At 39.1% G+C, this 25,818-nt stretch overlaps 1 protein-coding gene and 2 long non-coding RNA genes across 8 annotated transcripts in view; 2 read left to right on the plus strand and 1 right to left on the minus strand.

Annotated features, from left to right (window-relative positions):
• The window catches only part of UMAD1 (UBAP1-MVB12-associated (UMA) domain containing 1), an 84,697-nt gene extending 83,317 nt beyond the window's left edge, over nt 1-1,380 (plus strand). For all 5 annotated transcript variants that reach the window (XM_005480806.4, XM_014274560.3, XM_074536474.1 and 2 more), the window contains one exon: nt 393-1,380. In XM_005480806.4, the coding sequence (XP_005480863.1) occupies nt 393-650 (258 nt within the window). In that variant the 3' untranslated portion in view covers nt 651-1,380. The remainder of the gene's footprint in view (nt 1-392) is intronic.
• On the minus strand, nt 1,239-8,198 carry LOC113460558 (uncharacterized). Its single transcript, XR_003382414.2, has 2 exons — nt 7,528-8,198; nt 1,239-3,151 (listed from the first exon to the last, which is right to left on the minus strand). It is a non-coding gene; the product is annotated as an uncharacterized LOC113460558 (long non-coding RNA).
• A 3,717-nt stretch (nt 8,199-11,915) lies between these two features.
• Nucleotides 11,916-25,605, plus strand: LOC102073224 (uncharacterized). 2 transcript variants are annotated; one of them, XR_012579345.1, is made up of 4 exons: nt 11,916-17,161; nt 18,846-18,946; nt 23,264-24,344; nt 24,876-25,605. It is a non-coding gene; the product is annotated as an uncharacterized LOC102073224 (long non-coding RNA). The 2 variants fall into 2 exon arrangements; XR_003382412.2 differs by having other exon boundaries at nt 23,264-25,605.
• The last annotated feature ends 213 nt before the right edge of the window (nt 25,606-25,818 follow it).

Below are 25,818 nucleotides of genomic sequence, written 5' to 3' on the forward strand. Positions count from 1 at the left end.
CCTGTCTGAGTTCAAGAAGTGTTTGGACAACATTCTCAGGCACATGGTGTGACTCTTGGGGTGTTCTGTGCAGGGTCAGGAGTTGGACTCAATGATCCCAATTTCCCTTCCAACTCAGCATATTCTGTGTTTCTGTGATCTCAGTAATCATTACAAATAGTCTTATTTTTGTTTTAGCCTTAATTCTGGTGGACCTGAACCAAATAGTGATATCAACATGTATTAAGAATTGCTATTTTAGATCTACCTAAACTGAACTCTGAAACTGCTTTTATTTATTTGTTTGGGGTTTTGTTGGTTTCCCTTTGTTAGTAGGTCCTTGTGGTTCTAAGTAAAAAACCATAGCTGCCTGATTTGCAGTGTGTAAATTTCTGTTCCTCTGTTCTCTTTAGATAAATTCGGGGCAGCGGTCACAGTTGCCTGTATCAAGCACAGAGATGGGAAATCAAAGGAGCCAGGCTTTGGAGAGCAGCCCTTTCATGTCAGATCTCCTGAGCGATGTCCCCTTTGCCCTGGCGCCACATGTGTTAGCAGTGCAGGGCACCCACAGGGACGTTCCTGACCGGCTGCTCACCTACGACATCAATGATAATTTATCAAGGTTTTGGTATGACTTCACACTTGAAAATTCAGTGCTTTGTGATCTGTAATGTTCTCTTTATCTTTTCTGCCTCTGCCAAGGATCAAGTCTTAAATTGAAGATAAAGACTTACTTTAATTGACTAATATTTGGGGGCTTGCTGCTGGTATATCAAAGGGGTTGTTATTCACAACTGTGATATATTTCTTAGCTTTAAGGGAACTATAACTTAGTACATTAAATATTGCATTTATTTCCAAAGAAATCAAGCCTCAGTAGGAGACTGGCTGCTGGTATCTACTTCCAGTAGGTAGGCTGCAGACACAAACATTTGACTTTAAGAGGAAGTCTATGTCTCAACTGTTTTGTTATTTCAATTAGATACAAAACACATAGATCCTGTTACACATATTAAGATCACCTCTTGATTTGTACATATAGAAACCAATGTTAATGCTGAAGCAATGCTGCTCTGCACTACTGGACAGAGAGCTTTTCAGTGAAACCAAGTTTTAAAACTCAGAGTTAATTACAAGCCCTTAAGTAATCATTAAGACTTAATAGAATTGGTTAAACGTACCAATTTTAAAGTGAGAATCAGTTGCTTCCTTCCCTTTTCCAGTAGATGGTATTTTGTCTGTCTCATTTTGTGCCTGCCTGGAGAAGCTGTCCCTGCCTGCCTGTTGGCTGCTGTTTGTTCTCATTACCACATGTGTTCCTGATTTATATACAGATCAGCTTTTCCATTTTAACCTCTTTGCCCCCTGAAGAAGGAAATCTCAGGACACGTACTTTTAATGGTCACACCCTTCTTTTTTTAATTTGTGTGCCAGAGGTACAGATGGCAATGTTTAACAACAGGAAAACATTACATTGTTTCTTATCCAACTAAATTACACTGCTAAACGCCTAAACACACATTCTCACAGACCACTGTGTCCCCAATCACAAGCTTTGAGCATTTTACCAGCTAAGACCAGAGCTGCTGTTCCACCAGCAACAGCTCTCTGATGTCACATCACAGTTTGTGATGGATGTGTGACCTGTGGCACACACTTGTTTTTTCTCTTGGGGTACAATATATAGATTGTGCTAAATGTTGGTGGATGTTTTCCTGTATTTTTTATGCTCTTACTCTCTTGTGGTAGCGTAAAGTACATATATTTTAAGACTTGGGTCCTCTTACAGTATTTGAGATAAATACTGTAAAATGATGAAGAAATTACATTGTGAATATGTCTTAGGTTGTTAAATATTAATCGTTTAGAATTTTTTTAAATGTGCATACTTTATATTTTTGACAGCTGTGTTCCTAAATGTTTTGAAGGTATTGTTTCAAGGGGAATATCTGTGCTGCACTCAAATAAAAAAGCCAAGTAATAATGAGTTATTTTTTATATGTGAGAGTTATTATGTGGTTTCACCTATATTGTTTACTACATCTCTGACCATTCAGCTTTCATAGGAACTTGAACTTGGAAATTCAGTTTGAAAATCTTTTCAGTGTCATTTTAAAATTAGTGTCCTTCTAATAAAATATATCACACTCTCATCTGATGGATTCTGTGTGCTGTGTTGCTGACTTGGAATGGTTTAGGTGGCATCCATGACACTGCTTGGAGAATACTGTGGCTGGGAGCTGGGAAGTACTCAGATACTCAGGCCACATTGAAGAAGGAATTAATTTTATGAAGTTGTTCAGAACTGTTTTGTTTTCTGAGTTTTTTAGTTAATACATACTCAAAGCACTAAAATAATTTTAATTATTATTTTATATCCAGTAGTTAAAAAATGGATCATTCTACAAATAGCATGTTTCCATTCAAGCTGTCCATTTTGAATCTGAAATGTTTCTGCAGCTGAGCTGGTCTAGAAGCAGAGCTGTAATGCACTGTTGAAGACCAAACAAACTCACAGTACTGGTTCTTTATTTGCTAGCTGACTTGGTATGTAATTTTTGCAATAATTTTTTGCCTAAAGTTAGACAATTTATCTAAAATAATTACATCTTGTCAGATTTGAGCTCTGTTGCACTCACAGGTGTCCTTTCAAAAGGAAAGGAGCAGCAAAGGAGAGTAGGGAGGAGATTGTATTCACCATGATGAGAAATGTGGACAGTAGGTATAGACATTTGGTCTTCATCCTTAATTGTCTCCTGTAAAGGGTAAAATTTACACCCAACAAAGCTCCATGAATGAGCAAGGGTACTGGGAATGTGTCTCCTGACTGCTCTCCCTTTAGCAGAGGCTGGGCCTCAAACCTCTCCCTTGCTTGAGGATGTCCCTAAAATTGGATTGATGCCTTATGGCACGTGTTCAAAGGTAAATCAAAGAACAACTGCATCCAAAGCAGCCTGTCAGAAGGCTGACTGGGAGATGGGCCCTACAGACAACTCCCTGCTGACAGAGTCAGAGATGGAACCAGACAATGTTGTGTCCAGCAGGTCAGTCAAGGTGGTGGTTACAGATCTGGTTTCTGCTGTTTCTGTGCAGTGTGATCCAAACCCTGATATGACAGTCAGCAAATGCACACTTGTGTGGTCACAGAGGAGAGGGCTTCACCCTGGAGCACCTAAAGGAGAAAGGCAAAGAACATGTTCACAGCAATTACAGATCTCAAAATAACACACAGTTTATTGCATTTTTAGCTGGAGAACCTGTTACGTTCACAAAAGCACTAAAGCAGCCTCCTGGGCAAGATGAGAGGGTTGTTCTGAACAATAGCATAAAACTGGAGCTTGAGAAACTGCCCTCCTGCCCACAGCCACCCTTCTGTTATGACACGATCATTCATCTTGCTTTGGGTTTTCTCTGCTCAGCCTAGTGACTAGGGAGAGGAACCAGAAGTGCAACTCCTGGGGGTAACTCCTTCCCTTCCTGAGTAACTGCAACTCCTCTACTGATGACAGGGCCATTCCAGATTAACCAGATTTCTTTCTGAAGCCAGAGACTGTACAACAACAAAGAAGCAGAATACCCTCCTTAAATTCCAAAGGTAGACTCCTGTTTGGTGCTGTAGCAAGACAAAGGTTTAGGAAGCCAAGCTGAGTTCATTCAGCCTACCCTGCTGTGCTGAAACTTTTCATCAACATTAAGCCTGACCTTCTGTAATGAGCTCACAAAATTAGGAAGCATGTGTGTTAGGCCAGACTTCTTCCCATCAATATGTCAAATTCCTTAAATGAAGAAAAAAAATTTAACTTCTTGTATGCTCCATTGAAACTGTGTTCTTTCTTTACTAGAAGATAATTTTGTACTTTGAAAAGAAGAGGCAGTAGTTCTCTAGGAGAATCAATGTCCTTCTGAGAGGCGAATTCCCACAAAGCCTTTCTTAGCTGTCCTGTCTGAATCACAGCCCTGGAAACTGAATGAAGTGCAGATGGTAAGAATATGCTGACACTATCATACTGGTGATCTGAATCAGGACACAAATCAGTATCACATCCCATAGTCCTTTTTGTGCACATGTAGTAGACAGCACAATAGTGCCTGCCCATTACCACAAGTAATGGGAGATTATCAGTGGATCACATACGGTTTGAACATTTTGGAACAGATCCTTCTTTTTAGTCTGCAGCCTTCCATGCAGAATTCTTTCTAAATTGTGTTTTACTCCAAAAACAGTTATTGAATATTCAGTTAAAGTTTACTTTCTGATACTGTATCAGAGTAGCTCAAAGAGCTTTGTTGTATCACAGCTCAGTGTTTTGTCCCTTCTACAGAAGCAAAAGTCTGGCTGTATCATTCATAAAATTAACCAGAAGTTGTAAAGATTTCAACAGGTTATGATGAGATGTTGGAGAAGCCTTTTTTTAATTCTGTAGCAAAAGAGAGTATCTAGTGATGGAAGTGGAAGTTATGGTGACCCCAGAAGGAAGCAGCAGCTGTAGACCAGAAACAAGAGAGGGCTTAGTTCTGCTAGCCAATTCAATTCACTTTTCCTTGCTGCAAAGATAAAATAAACCCTTGAGATCAAAGATCTAATTTACAAGGCTGTCCTCTCAAGTCAGTTGACACATGTACTTCAATATCAGAACATGAAAGAAACTGCTCACAAGCAAACAAAAAAAAGATGAGCCTTGATTATAAACATCCTTCATCCAACCCTTTGTGGCTATCAGCATCATGGTTAGAGTAGCCTCTCACATCCAAATGTTCATGTAAGTGTTCTGGGAGGTCAGCATTGAGCATCCATCTAAATCTCACTGGAAAAGAAGCAGATGGGCTCAGAAAACAAAGCCCCAGGTGGAATAGCCCATCACAGAGGAGGGAATTACTTATTTAAAGCAACTGATACTAGTAGAACTTTAGTCTGACCTTGTGCCAGCCTTTTTATGAAGAGTTCTGCTATTTGTCTGTTTTCCTTTAGAAAATGAAGCAACATGTGACATATTGTGAGCTGTAGTGTAATTTCCTTTTCCAGCTTTTTTTTAAAATTACTGGTGCATCCGCTTGGCTTATTCTGCTCTTGAAGACACTTATAGATTCGTGCATTTTGTTCCTTTAGATTCCTTTGAGTTTGTCTCTGATATGTTTAGATGGGGCTTATATAGAATATTTAATATCTGTATTATCAATTTATTCAGAGGATCTTTTTGTTCTTATTGGTTTTGTTATTATGTCTTCTGCAGTTTGCCTAGTGCTCCTTCAGTTGTCTCTCAAATAAGAAACATCTACACTTCTCCCTCTATTTGTCAGGGTGGAATAGAACATATGCATTAAATTTATCCCAGAAAGGACTGACAAATTTTATTTCAAATAATAGTACAGTACTTGCAGGTATTACATATGAATCATAGTATAATTAGGGCTAAAAGTGGATACATGGGGTTAATGTTCACTATCTTTTAATGTAGTTCAATTCATCTTGTAATTTAACTTCTGTTTTGGGGGCAAAGTAGGAAAGTGTTGTAATGTCAATTGATACTGGTTTAATAGAGGAATTTAAAACTTCCTTTTTACCAGGTGTAGATTGCAGTATATGCACCTACCCAATGATCAAGTTAAAATAACTGCTTCAAAATTAGAAGTTGCCATCCTGTTAAGAAATGGCATCAATAAAGAAGCCATTGATTGAGAAATGGAAATGTAGTATTTTCCTGTAGATCTCTCAAATGCTTTACAGTACAAGTCAGTATTAAAATTCATCTTGAATCTTAATATCATACATTGAAGACAAATTATTTAATCCTAGGACAGCTGTAAAAAATAGAGTGAGTGAACAAGATGACTGACATATTTTGGTTTACTTAGAGTCTAGCTAGCTAAATTATTTCATGTTACAGTTATTCACATCAGAAGTTTTGTGTAACACTGTTGTTATAGCTATTGATTTGTACAAATCTGAGAGAAACTGTAGGAATAAAGCCATTTTCCAGGCTTTGTCCAAAACTGTTCACCTTCATAATTAAGACTTCTGAGTCTTCTCAAACTCAGAGACTTCACCACCACCTCTGATGGCTGTTTGTTCTTCTGAAGAAAGCTGTACCCTATTTTAGAAACATCAGTATCTGGGAGATCCTCTGCTCCACCCAGCTGGGACTGACAGATGATTTCCAGCGTGGGGCATATCCTGGTAGACAGACATCACCAGGGTGGGAGTGCTTAAAGCAAAGGATGTTGTACATAGATAGCCTGTGGGTGAAAGCAGTGCAGACCTGGCCAACCTCCACTGCTGTACATGAGCAGCCACCTGATCACAGATGCCTGACACAGCTCCTCTAAGCATGAGAGGTGCTGCTGAAGTCAAACTCTGCCTTCTTGGAAAACAATTTGCCTTTTTTAAACCGAGCAAATTCATCTTCTGGTGATCTGCCTGTCTTAGCAGTTTGCCTGTGCCACTTCACCCTGCCTAAACCAGGAGGGGAGATTTCAGATGTGAAGCTAAAGGCTGTGTGCTAGAACAGGAAGTCACTCCAAGACTGGTCTGTTCACCACACATATCAAAAAAAAGTCAGATAAGATTTGCTCTGCAAGGATCTCCTGTAGCAATGCAAGTCTGGCTGTTTATAAGACTACATGCACAGTGTCTCAAAGCATTACTTGTTGGTATTAGATTGGGTTTTATAATCTTAATGGCACAGAGCAAGAAAAATGTTCCCAGTGTGACCTTGGCAACAGCAATTTAGCTGCACAAAGATTATTTTCTCCTATATAGTTAGGAAGAATAAAAATCACCTACTACACCCTTATTGAACAGATGAAGTAATTCAACTGAAGGATAAAATCTTACTTGGAAATTTGCAAATAGGTTATTCTGGTTTTAGATAAATTAACTGAACAAGGCCTTTCTGGCACCTTCTGCCTCATCTTGCTTCAAAGGGTTTTTCTGGCTTGTGCACAAACTCATATTCTGCTCTCCCAAAGAAACGATGAAGATAACACTGAAAAAGTTCTCCTTTGAAACATCATCCATTTCTGATATATCACTGTAGCCTGCAAATCACTTCTGATAATATCACTGTTGTCTGGAGATCATGACCAATAATTTGTCTCTTTTAGAGGCTTTCCACTGAAACTGGTATTAAAACAGGTGATGTGTGCAGAGCAGTCTCAGCAAACTGGATCAGTGTAGGCTTTGCCTGAGCAATACAGAGGAGAGAAGGCATCCCCACAGTGAGATTTAGTGTAGAGCACTGGTGGCATTGGAAATTAGAATATCCTAAGCTTTTGATCAGGGAGGAAAAAAAAAAGGTTACAATTTGGCTGTCTGCTCTTATATTTAAAAGTATTGAGGGTCTAATAGCTGACAGAAATGCTTTTAACAACACAATTACAAAGCAATACTTGGCTTGCTCTATTTACCTTTTCCCCTTATATGTATCTATTGACCATAAAACTCCTCTGGCCTAGAGAAATCCCTTTCCACAGTGTTTATTATTATTAAGCAATGTTTATTACATTATTAAGATGATGAAATTTGAGGTAAATAGGGGAAATTATTCTTACCTGAGGATTTCCTCCCTGATCCTTTTGTCCCAGATCTGTCCAGCCTGACCTTACAGGTGCCTTTCCAAAGTGCCCGGTGGTGTGCTGGCCTAGGCCAGGCCACAAAGCCTGAGCAGGGAATTTCTCAGACACAAATCTTCTCTCTTCTCTGCTTCCTCCATGCTGATGTGCCTAATTACAATCCCAGTCATCCTAGTTTCCATCTGCTGGGAGGAGGGACGGGAAAGAGGAGCTCTTTGTGCACAATTAAGATGAGAATAACCCTCTGGCTTGTCGTCTCTTCCTTTGGCTGTCTATGCAGGGAGCCAGCTGCTGCCAGAGACAGCTCCAGCAGCATGCCTGCAACAGGACAAAGTTATCTATTTCAGCTTTTTGTCCTTCTTGTCTCCCTATGGATTATATCTGCAGAGATCAGAACTGTCACTAGGCTGTATTATAAATGGGAATTAATTTACTTTTAAATAAGTATTTTGATTTGTTCACAGTGTTTAAGACCTGATGATGTGGTCTGGGGAAGATTCAGTGGGCTGTTTCTCTGCTCCAAATATAATGAAAGAGCTGGTCTGTTGCCAGTCATGGAGGAGGGAGGAGGAGGAAGTTAGAATATGCAGCATTTAAGGAAAAAGTCAGATAAAAATAAAACTTAATTCTGTAGATACAGTTTTACTCATTAATTGAACTGCAGTTCAGAGAAGGGAGATGCAGAGGAAGTTAATTTATAATGACCACACACATCCTAAAATGGATTGAGGTGGATTTCAGAACATACTGCTTAGTTGCAGGCCAGCAACCAGAGTTTTTCAATCTGCTGCTTCCTCCAAATGTGTGAAAAAACAGCCTTGTGGGTTCACATCACTGCTCAGTTGCCAGTTGGTGCCTACATCTTGCCCTCAGCGCAGTGATATTTTATGCACAGACAAAAAAAAGCAGTTCTAGAAGGGAAAATAGATTTTTATATGAACTTGTATTTCAGCAAAGTTATATCTTACACCATCATAACTAAGAACAGGGTTTGTCCTAAAGATCATAGCAAAATTATGTATTAGTAATTATGTAATTAATGTAAAGGGTGCATATATGTACAGAGAATGTGGATATATGTTACATATGTGTCTGTGTATGTAGGTATGGATAGACATACAAGGTGATTGTTCACAAAGAGTGAATTCCACATGGAGTGAGACTGGTCCTAAGTATCTTCAGAAACATTTTGTATGTACTTTAATTCAGTTAGAGGCCTCATATGGCTCTACTGGCTGAAAACTTGTATTGTTTTGCCATGTCTTCTGTTAATAACAGGTACCAAACAGTCCACCTGAAAAAAAAATACCAGACTCTTTTTTTTTTTAATGCCACGTACAAAATAGCACTTGAAATTTTCCTAGTTGTAATTTGTGTGAAGGGGAAGAGAGACTATTTACACAGACAAAGCTGCAGTTTCCAGACCTGAATCTTTGCTCATTCCATGTGAACCATGTGCCTTTAAGAACTGCTCTTTATCCTCATAATTCCTTATTATAGGAAATTGCAGTTGGCAGCAATCAGGTTAAGTATTTAAATATTTTTTTTATTTAATTGAGGGGATTAAATTCACATTTCCAATTTAAAATATTTTCCCATCCTAACTACAAAACCTGGTTGTATGTTTTAAAGCTTTTTTAAAATGTCAATACTGACTTAATGTGAAAACACATTACTATCTTTTCCTTGTCATTTAAAGACAGACTCATTCTCTAGTAGGCATCAAATAATGTATTATTTTGATTCTTTACTCATTTTCTCTATCCCTTTCCCCATGGCTGACTTTATGTCATATTTGGAAAAAATCCTCATAAGGAAATTGCTGGCAGAATCTGGTCAAGAACAGTGATCCTTCTTGGTAGAGGATCAAGTCCAACTCTTTTTCTGTAGTCTACATTTTGTTTTTAGTTTTTTTTAGTCTAAATGACTTAGATATTTCCAAGTACAAGGCTCAGAGAAAAGGAATTGTGCTGACCTCTTCTTTGAAGTAAGATTAAAAAAAGGACAGGGAGAAAGTCTATTAAAATGTGGCTGCCTTCCATGCTTTTTAAAAATGTGCTGTTTGTGTGTGCAATGCCTGCCAAGGAGTCTGTCTGCATCTTGTGTGTTCCAGTCAACAGTGCACGCCCTTCAATTGCATCTCATCTCCATTTTCGGGCAACCACGTCTCACCTTTTCTGTGCTCTCAGGAAATATCTGAGAATTTCATCAGTACAGTCATCTGTGCCTTTTTCATGGTGCTTTCAGCTCTCAGGCTGCTGGGGCCACTGAGCAGCCCCTGAACCCCAGTGCTGTTGGTAGCCCAGGTGGGGTGGCACTGGGAGCCACTGGGATGGATTCTGGGGCAAGAGCTGCATTCAGGTTGTCCTGAGGTTGGCTTTCTTTTTAAAATCTAGACCATTAAAGCCATCATTTCATTCTAATCTAAAAGAGCATGAATATTGCAATGCTAAGCATAGTATGGGAGTTCTGCTGCTTTGTGGGGGAATATTCTCCTTGTGAAGTGTTTCCAGAAGGTCAGCAGAGTGGCTGTTCCTGGGGTTCCTAAAAGGCAGCCAGTGCAGGAGCTGTGCTTTGTGGGCCAGCACATCCTGCTAATTGCCAGCTTCACTGCACAGATTGGAGCCTGCAGCCCCTCACTGGGCTCACCTGCTGATCCTGCAGACTGAGGGATCATTGATCTCAGTGGAAGCAAGGAGATCAATTGGGAAACAGGAAGTTTTTTTGACTACTAAGGCAAAATTTTGCTCCCATTACTGTGTCCCATTTCCAAACTCCTGCTGGATCTAAACTCTGCTTCTCATGGACACAGATTCCTAACTCACAATTACTAGTAATTATGCATCTAATTCAGGGGTCTGAAAGACTTCTTTCCTGAGGCACACACCCAAATTGTATCCTGGGTGCACATCAAGACGAGGCCGTGGCATCTGCTGTTTTTTCCCCTACTTTGCCTTCATTTGGAAGGAGTGTGTGCAGCTAGAGGAGAAGTTCTGCATTTTGTCAGATCCCCACCTGAACCATCAGAGGTCCAGGCCTTGGCACACAGCTTCCTACATCCCAGAGCATCCCTTCCTAAAGTTGGCAGTAACTCAGTGGCAGTCTCATGGCTTTCATGAGGGGCTCCTCATCCTCAGGGTTAAATCCTCACCTTCCTCCTCTATTTAAACAGAAGGATATGTATTCCACCTTTATATAACTGGTTATAAAAAAATGAAGGTTTTAAGAAAAACAACCCAAGTAAGATCATTTGAGTACAGTCTGTTTATAGCCAAATACCATTAGAGAACAAATGTTTCCAGGTGTTGCTCAGTGTGAAGGATGAAGTAAGCCGGATGGCATGGGCAAACAAGTTCTGCACGCTTGGGTTCACCACAGCAGCCCTGCAGCTCCCTCCATGCCTCAGGCAGCCCAGAGCAATCTCCAGGTGAGGTGGAGGTGCCACTCCTGGGCTGGAGGTGCTTGGCAATTGTCCCATCCCACCGGGACCAATGCCTTTGGGCACCTGGACAGCAGCAGAGCAAGCTTCACATCAACTTGCTGCTCACTGGGGGCTGTCTCTGGGTGGACAGGGTGTAGGGGCAGTTCCTTAACGGGCAGAGCAAGGATGCGGTGGGAGCAGCAAGTAATGGAATTGCTGGCTTTGAAATTCATGCAGGAGGGCCGCACCTTTGGAGGATGGGAGGTTTTCAGAAAATTTGGAGCCCTGTCCATCCTCCTAAATAGAGGTCAGTTTAAGATGACACTTTGTTATTATTTAGAGTAGTAATGTTTCTCACTAGCCATGTCAATATTACAGCAAGTAATGCTGCCCAAGGGGAATGGATCTACAGAGTAAAAATCCCAAGGCTGAAGGCTTAACACCCACTCTCACACATATTTCTAGTTTAGACTGCTGTTGCTCTTGCCCTACGGGCTGAATGTCCTCTGGATTCCCCATCACATATCCTGGTTTAGTTCCACCCAAAGGGAAACCAGCTTTCCTGCCCTGAGATGACTTTGGATTGAAATGGAAACATGGTAAGTTGGAATTTGCTGGAGCCAAAGTCCCAAGCTGAAATGCTGACATGTACTCATCCCTTCTGTCTAAACCTTAGGACTTCACTGTGAGAGCTCAGCAAGCTCAGACTCGAGCTCAGGAGATGCTGAAGTTGTTCTTGTGAAATCATAAACTAGGGATTTATCATGGCAATTACATAATAATTATGTAATTGCTACAAAAGTGGGATTTGCCATAAAATCAGTTATCCTCTTAGCTTCTCGATGCAGATCAGATAACAATAATTTCATTCAAGAATATTCTCTAGTTTCCTACCTTATTTCATTTCCTGGATATAATGAAACACTGTAACAAATTATTGCTCTTTTTTCTCCATACTTTGCCTTTTATTCAAATGTAAATGTAAATGTTGTGGAGACGAATGTTGCATTTTTTGACAATTTTTTAAAATTGCTATTCCGAATAGAAACAAACTCAACATGGAGTGAAACATAAAATATGTCACTGCTGGGTTTACATTACTTAAAACTGTAAAATAATGTGACATGTTTTTTCCCCTTTTAATATTATTTTTTGGCAAAGTAATTTTGAAAACAACAAAACATTTATAGTTATTTTTAATGACAAACTACTCTTTCCCCTACAAGTTAAAAGTTGCCAGAATAGTAAAGCATGTGAAGAGTTTAGATTTTGATGATCATTGACTTTCCAGTGGAAAATATTCTCAGTAAACTGATTAGTTGCTTCTTTAAAAGCAAGGAGGAAGAAACAATATTTAGTTGGAAAATATCTTAGCTATCCAATAGGCAAAGCAACTATAAAGTTTTAAAACCTCCTCCAGGTTCTTCACCATCACTATCTGAGATAACCTTCTAATTATGACTGCCACCATTTGGGAGCTTTGTGATGGGAATATTTTAACTGAAAAAGTAATTAGGAATGTGAATTGTGTTTTGTGTATGACACATGTGCTTTTATAACTTTTTCCCTGATAACATCATGAGATGTAACCCAGCCTCGTAGTACCTACTAAGGGTTTTGGTCCAAAGAAGAAGACATTTTCTCTATACAGCCTTCAGATGTAACTTTTTGGACTTCTATATTGATATATGCAGCTTTATACGACTCCTGTATTTATATGCCTTCTATATTGAGGGGCTTTGTATTTCTGCTGTAAACAGTCACCTCCCCTAATCCATACTGTATGGAACAATTTGAAAATAACATTATTAACGGGAAGGTAGTCACCCACAGAAAGTATAATCACATTTGATTTTAGAAAATAACAAAAAGCTGAGCATGCTGCCTGGATCTCACTTGCCTATTTCCCTTTTATAAAAGATATTTGGGCTATGGATAATTTATAAACAAATAGTATTATGTTATTGATCCCTAATCTCCATGGTTACTGGGATCCTCCAGTTGCATGTGTAAAGCAGCATGAGCCAGAGAGGGCTGGAAATGTGGGAATCATTCTAAAGGACAAAGAGGGCAATTTCCTTTATTTTACACATTGGCATAAGTGGCAAAGCTGTTTTATCTTTACATGAGGACTTGGTGAGAAAAAAGCAATGTTGTACTCAAACACCATAAGCCAGGTTCTTGCAAGTGAGAGTGCACTGAAGTTCATGGTGTGCTGGTCAGACTCAGATCCTGATCTTTGTCCATGGTGTTGTTATAGACTTTTCTAGAACTTTCCACTTGTCATAGTGGGATCTGTGAGAACACCACCAGCTCAAGAGTCACTCTCTTATAATGTCACCTTAAATTAGTGGTAAGTACTCAGCCTTGTACAGTCAAGTTTTTAAACATTTTTTTTTCTTCTTGCTGTTTGAAAGACCCAGACAACCAACCAGAGTGTTATTGTTGTCATTATTATGAAAAATATAAAGTATGAAAATATCCTACACATAAGTACCCTAAAATGGAGTTTTCCACACCTCTACCTCTATTTTTTACTTCCAGTAATCGCAGACAGTTCTTGGAGCAACAGTGTGGAAAACATTAAAGCAAATTTTGGTGAAGTTTACTTTTTTAACAAACTTGTTTTTAATACCCTTCTATGTCACCTTTGAACCAACCAGAAGCAGCTTAATCCTCTTCTAGATATCTTGAGTAACTACTTTAAAATGCAAATAGAAATTAGTGGAGGAAGTTTTGCCTCTTGATTGAAATAACTTGGAAGAAAAAACCTCTATTAGTTTCCACACACTGATTATTCTTTGACTTTTCCTTATCGGGTTCTTTTCCATTTACTTTTAGTTTCCCTATTTCTGAATTCAATTTCCCCTAGCTTCATCTTTGTGGAATATTTATCCTGCTACAAGCTATTCCCCAAGGCTGTGGATATCTGCTTTCCAATCTAGCTGCAGAGGCAACTGCTCTGAAGGACATGGTCACCTTTTCCATGGGCTCACCAACTGCTCCTTCTCCTTGCATTCCTGCATATTTTTTTAAACAGTAAGATACTGCCTGTTAGCCTAGTCAATATTTTAATACTCTCTGGCCACTCTCCTCTCTGTCTTTTTATTAAAAGGCACTTTTAAGATTCCTTCCCAAATAAAGCATGTTAATGATTTTTTTATTCTTTTTCCACTGTAAGTTTACTCCCAAATATGGTATTTTTGGCATGTGTCGTATCTCTCAAGGCTCCTAGTGGAGTGGATACTTACAACTAGGAGTAGATATTAAAAAACAAAAACGGGATTTACAAAGAATGTTCTTTCATATAATGTATTTCAGAAAAAGTAGCAGAAATGAAAGCATTTAAATACACAAGAGCCATAAAGTTGTTAAACCAAGATGCTTAGGCACTACTGTAGCCACGGAAGGACCATAAGCAATAAAAAGATCCACTTTTGGAACACAAAGTGTATAAAAGACTATAGAAAACAAGTAATTCAGCATATGGAAAGAGGATTTGTGGCTGTTTCTGGCTACAGAAAGTCTCAAAAGTTGACAACAGGAGTCATTCCAGAATGACACTTCCATAAAAAACAGTGAAGCAACAATATACTTCTATCTACGTTTCTGTGTAATTGCATCATTCCCTGCCCCAGATGTCTAATTCCCCAAAAAATTCCATCTTCAAAAGGAAAACAGTGGCCACGAATCAAGCTGAAATGAACCCACAAGTGAGAACTGAAAAGTGGGGTTTGCAAAAAGTCAGTCTTTGGAAAATTACCACAAGATGTATATATGAAAAATTATTAAAAATGGCTCCAGAAATCAGAAAGACTCATTTTGTCTCCCCTCCTTCCTAAATAAGAATAATAAATTGCAAAATATGCAAGGCTAGATCACATTAGAGAATTCTCATAAATTATGTATTACATAGTTGGACATTAAACTGTTAATCCAGGAAAGCTTCAGAGTAAGGGTTTCCAATTTCCACTTTATGAATTTTTGTCAGCACAGCTTCCTGTGGTCAGATGATGTATCCTGTCAGTGCTAGGCTTTTTTTCCCCCCAAATACTTAATTGAATTTTAATGACGTGCAGAATCTCACACACCGGTGCTTTGTTGAAAGGCAGTGCTAGAGACCATTCCCATTTTTTGTTCCTGACTGCACCTTTGTGATTTCTTACTATATTAATTCTTGTAAGCATGTCTAATTTTCTCACCAAAGACTTGAACACGTGAGCCTTAATTAAACACATTAGTAGTCATGGAACAATTAACGTTAAGTCTTCCACAGAAAGAATTGGTCTGCAGGGAAGAGGAGTCGAACACTGAGTGCACTGTGTGCTAGCACTTTATTTACAGAGAAAACCCCAAATCAAATCAATATCAGTTTGCCTAAAGAAGAAACTATCATGCTTCATGGACTGAGACACTAAAGTCTTCTTCTCACATATTTTTCTTAATACATGGCCGCTGTCCTGGAGCTTAATCAGAATTCATGAAGCTGCTGAAGTCGAGAAAATTATTGATCTTATTAAAGATGTAACAGCACCAGACTGAGGAGATGGAGCCTCCAGAGGAAAGAGAGGATGGGAGCCTGTGGGAGAGGCTGAAGCAGCTACACTTCACTCTGTGTTTAGCTCACACTGCCACAAGAAACCAGAGGCATTTTTCTTTCATAGATCAACACCTTTAAAGCCAGGGCACAACTGCCCCAGGTTGAGCACTTATATCTCTCCACCTACAGCTGCAAAGTATGCCTTCCTGGTCATCATCAACAATGTTTTAATTAACTTTGGAAGCTTAATTCCTCCTTCACTTAATCCCATTTAATGCTACTGGAAACAAAGGAGTGGCATAGGTGTAGCTGGATGGGAATTTAGAAATTGTAGGTTACAAGGATGTTACAGATGGCCTAACTTGACTGACACAGCTGGTACTAAGAGAGAGAGAAATCATCTAGGTATACTTTTGTATCCTAGGGTTTCTTCTGTACTAACCCGAGAGTGCAAATTAATTACTCTCAATTAGGGGGCATTTTGTTTAGACTGACCCCAAATATTTTTTCTTTTTTTTACGAGGAATAGAAAAACTGCAGAAGTCCCAATTCAGATAAGTTGTTACTTTTGACAGGAAATAGCTTCTTTTATTCAGAAGTAACTAGAACAAGAGGAATCAAAGCACTCAGATCACAGAAATTTGGAGGTGGGAGTACCCCCCGCTGAACACCTGCATGGTTATGCTGCTTCACTCACTGAGATGTGAGAAACTGGGTTAAATTTGGAGAGATCCTTCAGCCTCAAGGACCAGGATCTTTGGAGCTGACTCTCACTCAGTCTCTCCTGCTATAACTCTTCCTCTAATATAACTAATCCTCCCTCTATACAAAATGCATAATAAATATTAGGTCAGTCAGAGCCCATCCCTAAGACACAAACTCCTTACTTCTGGTCCTCATAATTTTTTTTTTCCCCACTGCCAAATGGATGGAAAGAATGATGGCAGAGAAGGAGAGTCACTGGCTCTTGCCTCCCTTCCCAGTCTGAGGAGGGCAGAGGAGGGTGCAGCTGGACACCTTCAGGGTGGTGACCTTGAGCTGCTCCTCCCCTGACCTGTGCGCTGCCCTTAGAGGTGCTGCTCCACCCTGATGTTTACTCACATGCACAAAACACACCAGTATCAGGAACAGGGACTGGGGACCTCACCTCAGGAAGGAATATAACATGGTAATTAAAGGACTAATTTAGGAAATTAAAAAGTTCAATTCAAATAATCTTATGAAGAAGAAGGTTTTGGCCATACATCTCCCAGGTTCTGCATTATTCAAGTGCCAAGTATTGCATCAAAGGAAGCACAAATCCTTTTGTTTCCTCCTCCAGCTTTATTTATCTAGGTAAAAAAGACAGCTGAAACTATTTGGCAAATCTGATGCAGATTAAAGTGGGGGGAAACTAAACCCAGTACTTTTGGTAATTACTGTAGTCATCTAAAACATTTACCCAGCTGAACACCACAGTGGTATTCTTACAGCACACCTGCGCAGGCAGGATTGTCAAGCTAAACTGGAATTCGTTTTATCTCTCCACTGCAGGTGAAAATTAAAAGTTAAAACCAGAAAGAAGCAACACAGGTCTTCTGGCTAGCAACCACTCTCTTGATAAAAGATGACATGCAGCTGCTCTTATCAGGGTAAAGGCTGCTGCCAGAGAGGTAAGAAAGAATTTTTAGATTCATTTCCATTGCAAAAGGAATCAGCTGGGTGAGCTGTGCTGGTTGGAAGAATACTTTCTGATTCCCTACTCTTTCCAGAAATGGCCCTTTCTATTGTGGTGTGTCCTTGCATTCCAGCCCAGACCATTCTTTGGTTGGTGAGGGGGAGCCCTGTCCTTCAGCAGGGAGAGAGAAGCCCAGGCATTGCTCCCTGTTCTTGTCCTCCAGGAATGCTGGGCAATGGTGGAGCCGTGAGCTGGACCACAGCACTTATGTGCTGTGCAAAGGGCTCTGCTGTGCTTGAATTTCATGTCAGCAATGTATTTCCCAAAATCCATGGAGCAGGTTGATCCTGCAGTTCCACTGCGTTATTCAGGCAGTATCATAAATTATCTTTTCACTTACAATGTGTAGATTCTGTATTTATGATGTATCCAACTTATTTGAGAGTTAATTGTGAAAATGAGACAAAGCTTCATCCAGAAAATAATTAGGAAAAGGCCATCTCAATATTAACAAGTATTATGGAGTATGCCCCATGGCAAAGAAGAATTTTGTTCTGATTTTCCTACACTGGAAAAGGAAAGTTTTGCCTCTTGCAACACTCCTCTGAAATCAGCCTTGATAGTTTCTGTGCAGTGAGGTCTAACCTTGTCTTGCAGCTGTGGATCCACGTGTGCCAACCCGCATATGTCATGAACGTTTTAAGCAAATAATTGCATGCAAAGTGTTTTATTTAAAGACTGAAACATTGTTCCAGGACAGGTAGTATAGGAGTGAGGCCAGGTGGGTGGACCTTTGAAGGATTTTTTCCAAGGCAAGGAAGGGACCATGATAAAGCTCTCTCTGATCCTGTAGGTGTGATTGTAAAAAGACCAATGAAGAGAGAGATGACTTTAAGGTACAGCAAACACTGTGTTCCCATTAATGGGAATAATCCATGCCAGCCCACTGTGTGTTGAGCAGTATTTGTCTTGCACAAAATGTGCAAAATAATCTCAATATACTGTTTGAGAGACAGGAAATACCTGTTCAGAAAAAAAAGTAAAAAGGCAGTGGGACAACTATTAAAGTACTTACTATCAGCAATAAGTATACTCAAAAATAAACCTTCAAAAGGCCAGAATTGCTCTTGTGGGACTTCCTTGGGACTTCCTTGTCTTTCCAGAGTAAACATACCAGTACCACTATAAATAGACATCTTCTAAGAAATCATATATAGTTTGAACCATTTAGGATTGATTTGGGAAAACATGAAAAAGCATCTCATAGAAAGTCCATTAGCATGTTTCACTGGTGTGAACAGTTACACATTTTCTTTATGTATGTCACACACTCAGTAACTGAGGAAGAACGCAAGATACGTGGGTACAAAAATTAACTCATAATTCCAACTCTCATTATCCAATTAATTTCTTGTAGATATTTGTTTCTCAAATCAGACATGGACTACACCAGACATTTGAAGTAATATTATTTTTATTTATAGGACAGCAGTAGGTTGAAATCAAGATTTCTCTTTCCAAAGACTTATATACTGATACATTACAAAATTTGGCACATCTACTAACTTTTTTTTTTTTTAAAGCCTGTCATGTAGATACAATAAGCAAGTTCTTTTCTCTTCTGAATCTGTATGAATTTGTAATAGTGTCCTTATACAATCAATATTTTTCTCCTAAAGGGTCAAGTTTCCTTCTTTGGCAGAATACTTTTAATTAAGGCACACCCATAAACACTGGAATGTTGGAGGATGATGTTTATTGGAGCTGCTGCTGCATGCTTGTGAGTATGCTACACATCTTGAAAGAAAATGGTGGTTTCAAGATAAAGCTAAATGTCTTATAACAGCTTTTTCTGTACTTTTAATTTATGCTGCTTTTGAACGTGTTAAATTTTAGTTTTATGTAGGCTCAGCCCAGCACTTTTCTACCAAGTGTGTAGGGGAGTGATGCACTACAGGCTGTAATTTAGGGGCAGGTTGGAACTGCCTGAAATATGCATATCTTCATAATTTATTCCTAAATGCTATTATTACCTGAACTCTCTGTAGTTTCAGCATTAAATATCCTTTCCTTCCCCCTGCACTGGGGTGGAAAGGCGGTGGGAGGGAAGCAAAGTTATTTTTGCTTCTGTGGCTGCCAAGCTGCGTGCCAGAGGCTCCGGGAGCCCACGCGAGCTGGGGATAGAGCTGGGCCGCCAAGGGCTCTGCTGGCTCTGGGCAAAGCAGGCATTTTCCAAACACTAAGCCATCCTCAGGGAGATGGAGCTGGACTGTGGGCACACTCAAAGCCAATGCACACATGGTAAAAGCCTACCTGCCTAAAGTAAACACTTAAAGGTGAGAGGTGTGTATTAATGTGGTGCTCAGATGTCACAGCAATGTCCATTCCATGCATGGAATCCAATGCCTGCATCAAAGGACCAAAGTGATCCCACCCATGTATGTATTACCCTTCCTAAACACATTACTATTGCAAAAGCTCAGCCCTTGGGATCTTTGCTCTCATAAACTTTATAGCTACTTTTACATGGTGGCAAAGTCCCTCCTGTACAGCTATTTATGTTCTTGAGTGTTTCTATGACACTGATGCCAATTAACATTCCTTATTTGCATATAATAAAGTGGGATATTTTTAGTGTTGTTTAGCATGGCTAGCTTGTATATATGGCAAATAGCAACTAAATAAAGAAATGGAAATGTAATGAACTGTTTGAGGGGAATTTGTGAGCAAGAATTCTTCCTTGGAAAGCTTGCTGCTTGAGAGAAGGAAAGCTGATTTATCTGGGAACTTAAACTTCCACAGGATGATATGTTCCAGATTTTCAGACTATTGGATAGATAAGGCAAGCTTCTAAATCTTCCAAACTCCATGTGTTTGATCATGTCACTGCTAAAATTAGGCAGCATGAAGCTTAAATTATAGTAATGTAAGAATTATAAGCAGAAAATGACATTTAAACAGCAGTTATGGGCTGTTTATCCACAGGACTATTGAGGGAACGGGGAAACAAATGCCTGGGAGTTGGCAAAAACACTAATAGCAAAAGTGGGCTTCCACTTGCATAAAGCACAGGAATAGGATTTTCTGATTTTATTTTCAAAATCTCTTTGTGCAAATTCAATTATTACTATTGATAGGGAGAAATAATTTTGAAAATGTCATCTTGTTTTAATCTACACAGACACATATTTCCTGAGTGGCAGAATACAAAAACTAGCTCTCTGAAAGTTGCTTGAAATGTAATCAGTTCCTACACAAATTCAAGATAATATTTGAATTTTTTGTCACTCTGCAAGGATCTGAGTCTTATTTACACTTTGGACATGAGACTGGAAACAGTTTTAAAATTTTTACATATCTGTCACATTGATTCAAATTACACAAGAAAGTTTTACATATCTGTCATACTGATTCAAATTATGTAATAGCTTCTCCATGTTTAAAACCTAAAAGTATGTTTAATTTATAAATACAAACATCTAATTTAAATAATGCTATCCTGAAATCAGCTTCACACACCTCTACCTCCTCTCATCCATGTTATCAGTTCTTTCTTTTTCAAGAGAAGATCTAATTAACAAAACCATGTTCTTTCTCCTTTCATTCACTCTCCCACTTTCTCATTCCCAACCCTTTTCCTGGCAATTCTTATCAGATTTTCATTTTACCCCTCCTTCTTTACCAGTAATCTTGTAATTTTCTACTTGTAGGGTTTCATTCCTTGTTTGTTGTTTGTTGTAACTCTTCACAAATATCCCAGTATACAAAGAATGATATTTGAATGATATGTCTCCATATTTTACTAAATCCTACATTTGACCTAATTTTCCTCTCATATTTCTGCTGAATTTTTCTCCTGTCCATAAGTTTTAAAATAAAATAATTCATTGCCTGAAATTATGACCCCAGATGGCTTTCTGACAACTTCACCTTTTCCCAAGTTGTCTTTAATTTCAGCTGCATACACCCTACTCAGCTCTTTTGAGGTCACCATTAGTGATGTGATCAGATCTCAGGACTCCTTCCACCTCCACAGCCTGTGATGTTATTGCTCATGCTGGGGCTCAGAAATATTGTCCTCTCTTGACTCACCATTGAAAAGAGGTTTTTTTTTTTTTCTTTTCTTGTTTTCCTTAACCTTTCTTTCAGCTGTGGGAGATGTCCATCCTGAATTTCAACAGATACCTCACCAGGCTCTTTTTACCTCTTAGTATTCTACTTGTGGGTTTTTCTAGGTGATTTCTTCCAGTTTTGTCAATGCAACTGTCATATCTAGAATGCAACTTCTCTACTTTTCATTACCCATGTCTGATTTCCCCTTGAGCCTAAAACACTGAAGTAAAGATAACCTCCATGAATTTTCTCTCTGATTTTATCAGCTTCTCTCTGTATCCTTTCCTGGCACTCATTTCCCTTCAGTGCCTTCTTGAATAGAAGTTAGGAGTATCCATTGGGCACTCACCTGTAATCTTATCTCTTATCTTACTGTGCAGTTTGTTGTTCCAGGCTGATAATGCCATTTTCAGTTGCCCTTACATCTTTTGTCTCTCGCAAGTTCTTTCATATATGTATTTCAAGCTTTCTTCTAGAAAAAATAGAGTTTAAAAAAGACTATGAAGCCTTCCTTCAAAGTTATCTCAAATCCCACTACTTTCATGATGCATTCAGGAAACAGAATTGATACCAGGCTGTGGCATTTTCAGTGGGGAGTGCCTGTTTTCATTTATTTGTAGATTTTAAAAAATACCGTGCACTACATTTTACAGCCTAAATATCTAGACTACACTAAATACATACTGTTCCTCTCTTGCTCCTATCTTAAGGGTTTTTTTCTTCAGTTTCTCTTATAAATATTGCAAGGGTTTTTTTTGTTTTAAAAAGTTCTTTTTGGGCATGCACAGTAACAAGTACAATATCCCATGACATGACAAATAATACTAACTTAATTTTTTCGCTCTACTCACATGACACTGATAAGATTTCAGAAAGCACTTGGCCCAGACACCTGTAGTGGCACATGCACAACAATAAGACCCAGTGCTAAATTACATGATGGCAAAAAAGTAATTAAGTTTGACTATGTCAGATGGTTTGATACACTAATATTGTCAACTTACTTCAAAGCATTGAAATACTGTAAAAATGTAGATTGAAAGCAAATCTTTGTGTGTTTTCAAACAAATACTTCTATCAATATCTTTTCACAATCAAGATTTAACCCCTAGTTTTAGGATAGTGATGTAGATAGGGATTCCCATTGCTGCCAATCAGAATTGTCCATACCAGGGCAGAAAAAGGGGATGAAGAAATATTTATTTTCTGTGTATATGCAATGCCAGACATAACAGCATCACAAGTAACTAATAGGTAAGAAAACAGTTGAAATAAAGTTGGTTAGCAAATATTTTGAAATTAATTTCTTAAAGGTGTGAGAATCTCAGACCATTTCTGATCAGCATATTCTAATTTTATATAAACCAAAAAATTACCAAATACACAAAGGTCAAGCCCACTGGATTGCATAACTTATAAATCACTTCAAGAGAGTTAAGTGTGAAAGCTGATATGAAAGTGTGAGTTGCTAACCACGGTCACAGCTGACTGAGCGTTTTGTTTATTCTCTAACCAGATTCTGCTTCAGGAGTCTGTACCACAACTAATTAACCATAATGCTTTATAATTGTATAAACAGAATATATAACAGATCTTTATGATATATAATTAATTCTGCCCGTAAGGAAAGCTTTTATAAGTCAAACCATGTGCTGTTGGAGAACTGCCTCTTTATGTTCTCCCTTACAAGTCATGAATATTTCCCTGCCAACAGAGCTCTGGGAACATTCTAGAAAATAATGTTCGTTAAGGCCTGCCAGGTGTTTTCTTACAGACTGACTACTGGGAGCTCCATCTCTGAAGCTGGGGTGGTTGCAGCTGCCTCTGCTCCTTCCTTTATGCAGACTGCACTGAGGGAAGGCAGTTTGGTACAGAAAAATTTCTGGTTTTAAAGATCAAACTCACTTGCTGTTGTCATGCATTTGTTTAATCTTGAGTTTTGTCAGCCTTACTTTTCTGTATTTTTTTGTGCATTAAATTTCAGGCTGAACTCAACCATTGCTGCAAGATCAGAACTAGAACCAGACAAACACAAACAATTTGGCTTTGGGTTATGACCCATGAATAAGCACCACTCAATATGGTTAGAGGATGGCCATTCTCCCATCTGCTGTTTGATTTTCTTGTCCTTCCTGTGGAAAACAAACAAACAAACAACCAAACCAACAACAAACATGCATGAGTTCAGGAGACCTGGGATATCAGACACCTGATTTCACTGCATGAAGACCTTTTTGTTGAAGTGACACAAAAGACAACATCCATCTCTAAGACCTGTTCACTCAAAGGGGTGAGTCACCCTTACATCAGGAGCTTTGTGTGGTCCAGGCTGGAGCTGGTAGCAAAATGTTGAAACAGCAGGCCTAGGAGAGCTGAAAGTACCCTGAAAGACTCCACCAGACTGTTTGCAGAGAAACCCTATCTTTGTAAAATGCTAATCAGAGCCAGAAAATTTCCAAGCATCCCAAGATGAGAAACTCATCCACCTAGTACTCTGCTGATGGTCTAGCAGGAGATCCATTTCTAAGCACCACTTTGCTTACGACATCCGGCTCACTCTTAGGACATCTTAAATGTACATGATGAAAGAAGTTAATATGAAGATAAATTGTTTGCTGGAAGAAAAAAAAAAAAGGAAATAAAGAGAAGAAACAAAAGCAAGAGTGAGCAAAGAGCAGAAGCCTCCTTGATCTAGCCTTCACTTGGCTGAATGGGAGGCACAGGTTCACATTACACTCCTTTGGAATGATAATCACACCCTTCTTTGAGGCTGACACACCACTGGGAGGATTATCTTTGCAGGGCAGCCCAGATCCTTCTCACTGATAAAGCTGCTGTATCTGAAAAGTATTTGGCAGAACTGTCACCACACACACAAACAGAGGAGCTGACTCCTAACCTCAGAGGCTTGGTATGGGGAGGTGTCTGCATCAGCTCCTGTGCCCTCCAGATCAACTCTACAGATCATCACCTTTGCAACTTGGAGAAGAAAACACGGTTTCCTTGGGGAGCTTTGAGGTGGTTTTATTAATGGTTTCAAAACCTTCAGAGGTAACATTTTCAAGGTAACAAGTTTTTTCTTCACCCATTGCTTTCCCACCAACACCCACTTCTGAACATACAGCTTTCTTCTGTCTCCTTGTGGGCTAAGAAGTCATTAAAAAATTATTTTTTGCTTTTCTTTCCAAAATTAAAAGATACTGCTTCTTCTACCCTTGCATGATCAACTGTACTTATTACTCCCTTTTTCTAGACTCCTTCTGAGTTATGTCACATATCATCATTTTTCCCTAAACATTTTCTGTTTAACATTCCTGTTTATTGGTAGAGCCTAAGCCATAACTCAGTACTATAGGGGAAGGTCTTCCCCTTGAGACCTTTCATCAGGGGTGTATAATAACTGAGCAATAACGTCAAAGAGTTTGGTTTCTACATGATGGCACTGATTCCCACTGTTTATTGGAAGGCCCTCTCTCCAACAGCAGTGGTTACATTGTATCTCAAGCATCATGGAAATAATGCCTGGCTACATCTACTTGGCTGGCATGTAGAAGTTTGAATTTCTTCAAGTAATGTGTGTGCTTTGTTTCATTTAGGGCTAAAAAGAATCTGAAGAAATTATCCAGTAGATGTGCTTCATTGGAACTGCTCTGATTTCTCAGAGAAAGAACTCTCTTTATGGCCAAATAATGCTTATGGGTAGATTTGCCAAACAACGCTTTTCTTTCCAAGGATCCATAAATCTCAGAGTACTTTTGAGAGTAATAAATGTTGCAATAATGTTGTTCTTGATTACAGGCAAGACTGTAACAGCTCTGACTGGTAGTGATTCCATAATTATGTTTGATTACAGACAGGCTCTGTGCAATGCAAGGGGGTTATTTGTTGCCTTCTATCTGTCCTGGATTCCACTGGGGACCGAGATCACGCCATGCCACATACACAGCTTACTCAGCTGCCTTCCTCAGAGCGTTGTCACTAAAGCAAAGCATTTAATGGCAGGAGCTGGGATAGTTGGGTGTGCAAAACCTTTTATGGAACTGTAATTAAGCCACTATGGAACTACTTCAAGTGAGGGCCACTGCCTAAGAGGATCCTGAATTTCAGCAGCCCTTGAGGACCTGATCTTGCATGCTTCATAGTGTGCAGGGGCTAAAGTTACTCGTGCCTTTATTGCAAGGACAGTAAGGGCCAAAGCGACAATGAGAAATAAACTGTACCTCTAACATTGTCCACACTTTCTACTACTAAAGAATTTTTTAAACGGAAAAGCTCCATGAAGTCTAATAGCCCTCCCTCTGTCAATGAACAATAAAAAAAATCATGCCTTACAATTTATTCTCCAGTGCTTTGTTTATTCGGTATTAAATGACTCATGGAATAAGGTTTCCACCTCTCCCCGTGGGAGATTATTCCAGCTGCTGAGGGCCTACTAGCAGCTCCCTTTCTTTCTTTTCTCTTTTAATGATGCTGAAGTTTTGCATTATATTTTACTTTGGGATGTAAAAGATTCACATCCCCAAACTTGCTTTAAAATGC

Source organism: Zonotrichia albicollis, chromosome 1 (assembly GCF_047830755.1).
Source record: "Zonotrichia albicollis isolate bZonAlb1 chromosome 1, bZonAlb1.hap1, whole genome shotgun sequence".
Classification (NCBI taxonomy): Eukaryota; Metazoa; Chordata; class Aves; order Passeriformes; family Passerellidae; genus Zonotrichia; species Zonotrichia albicollis.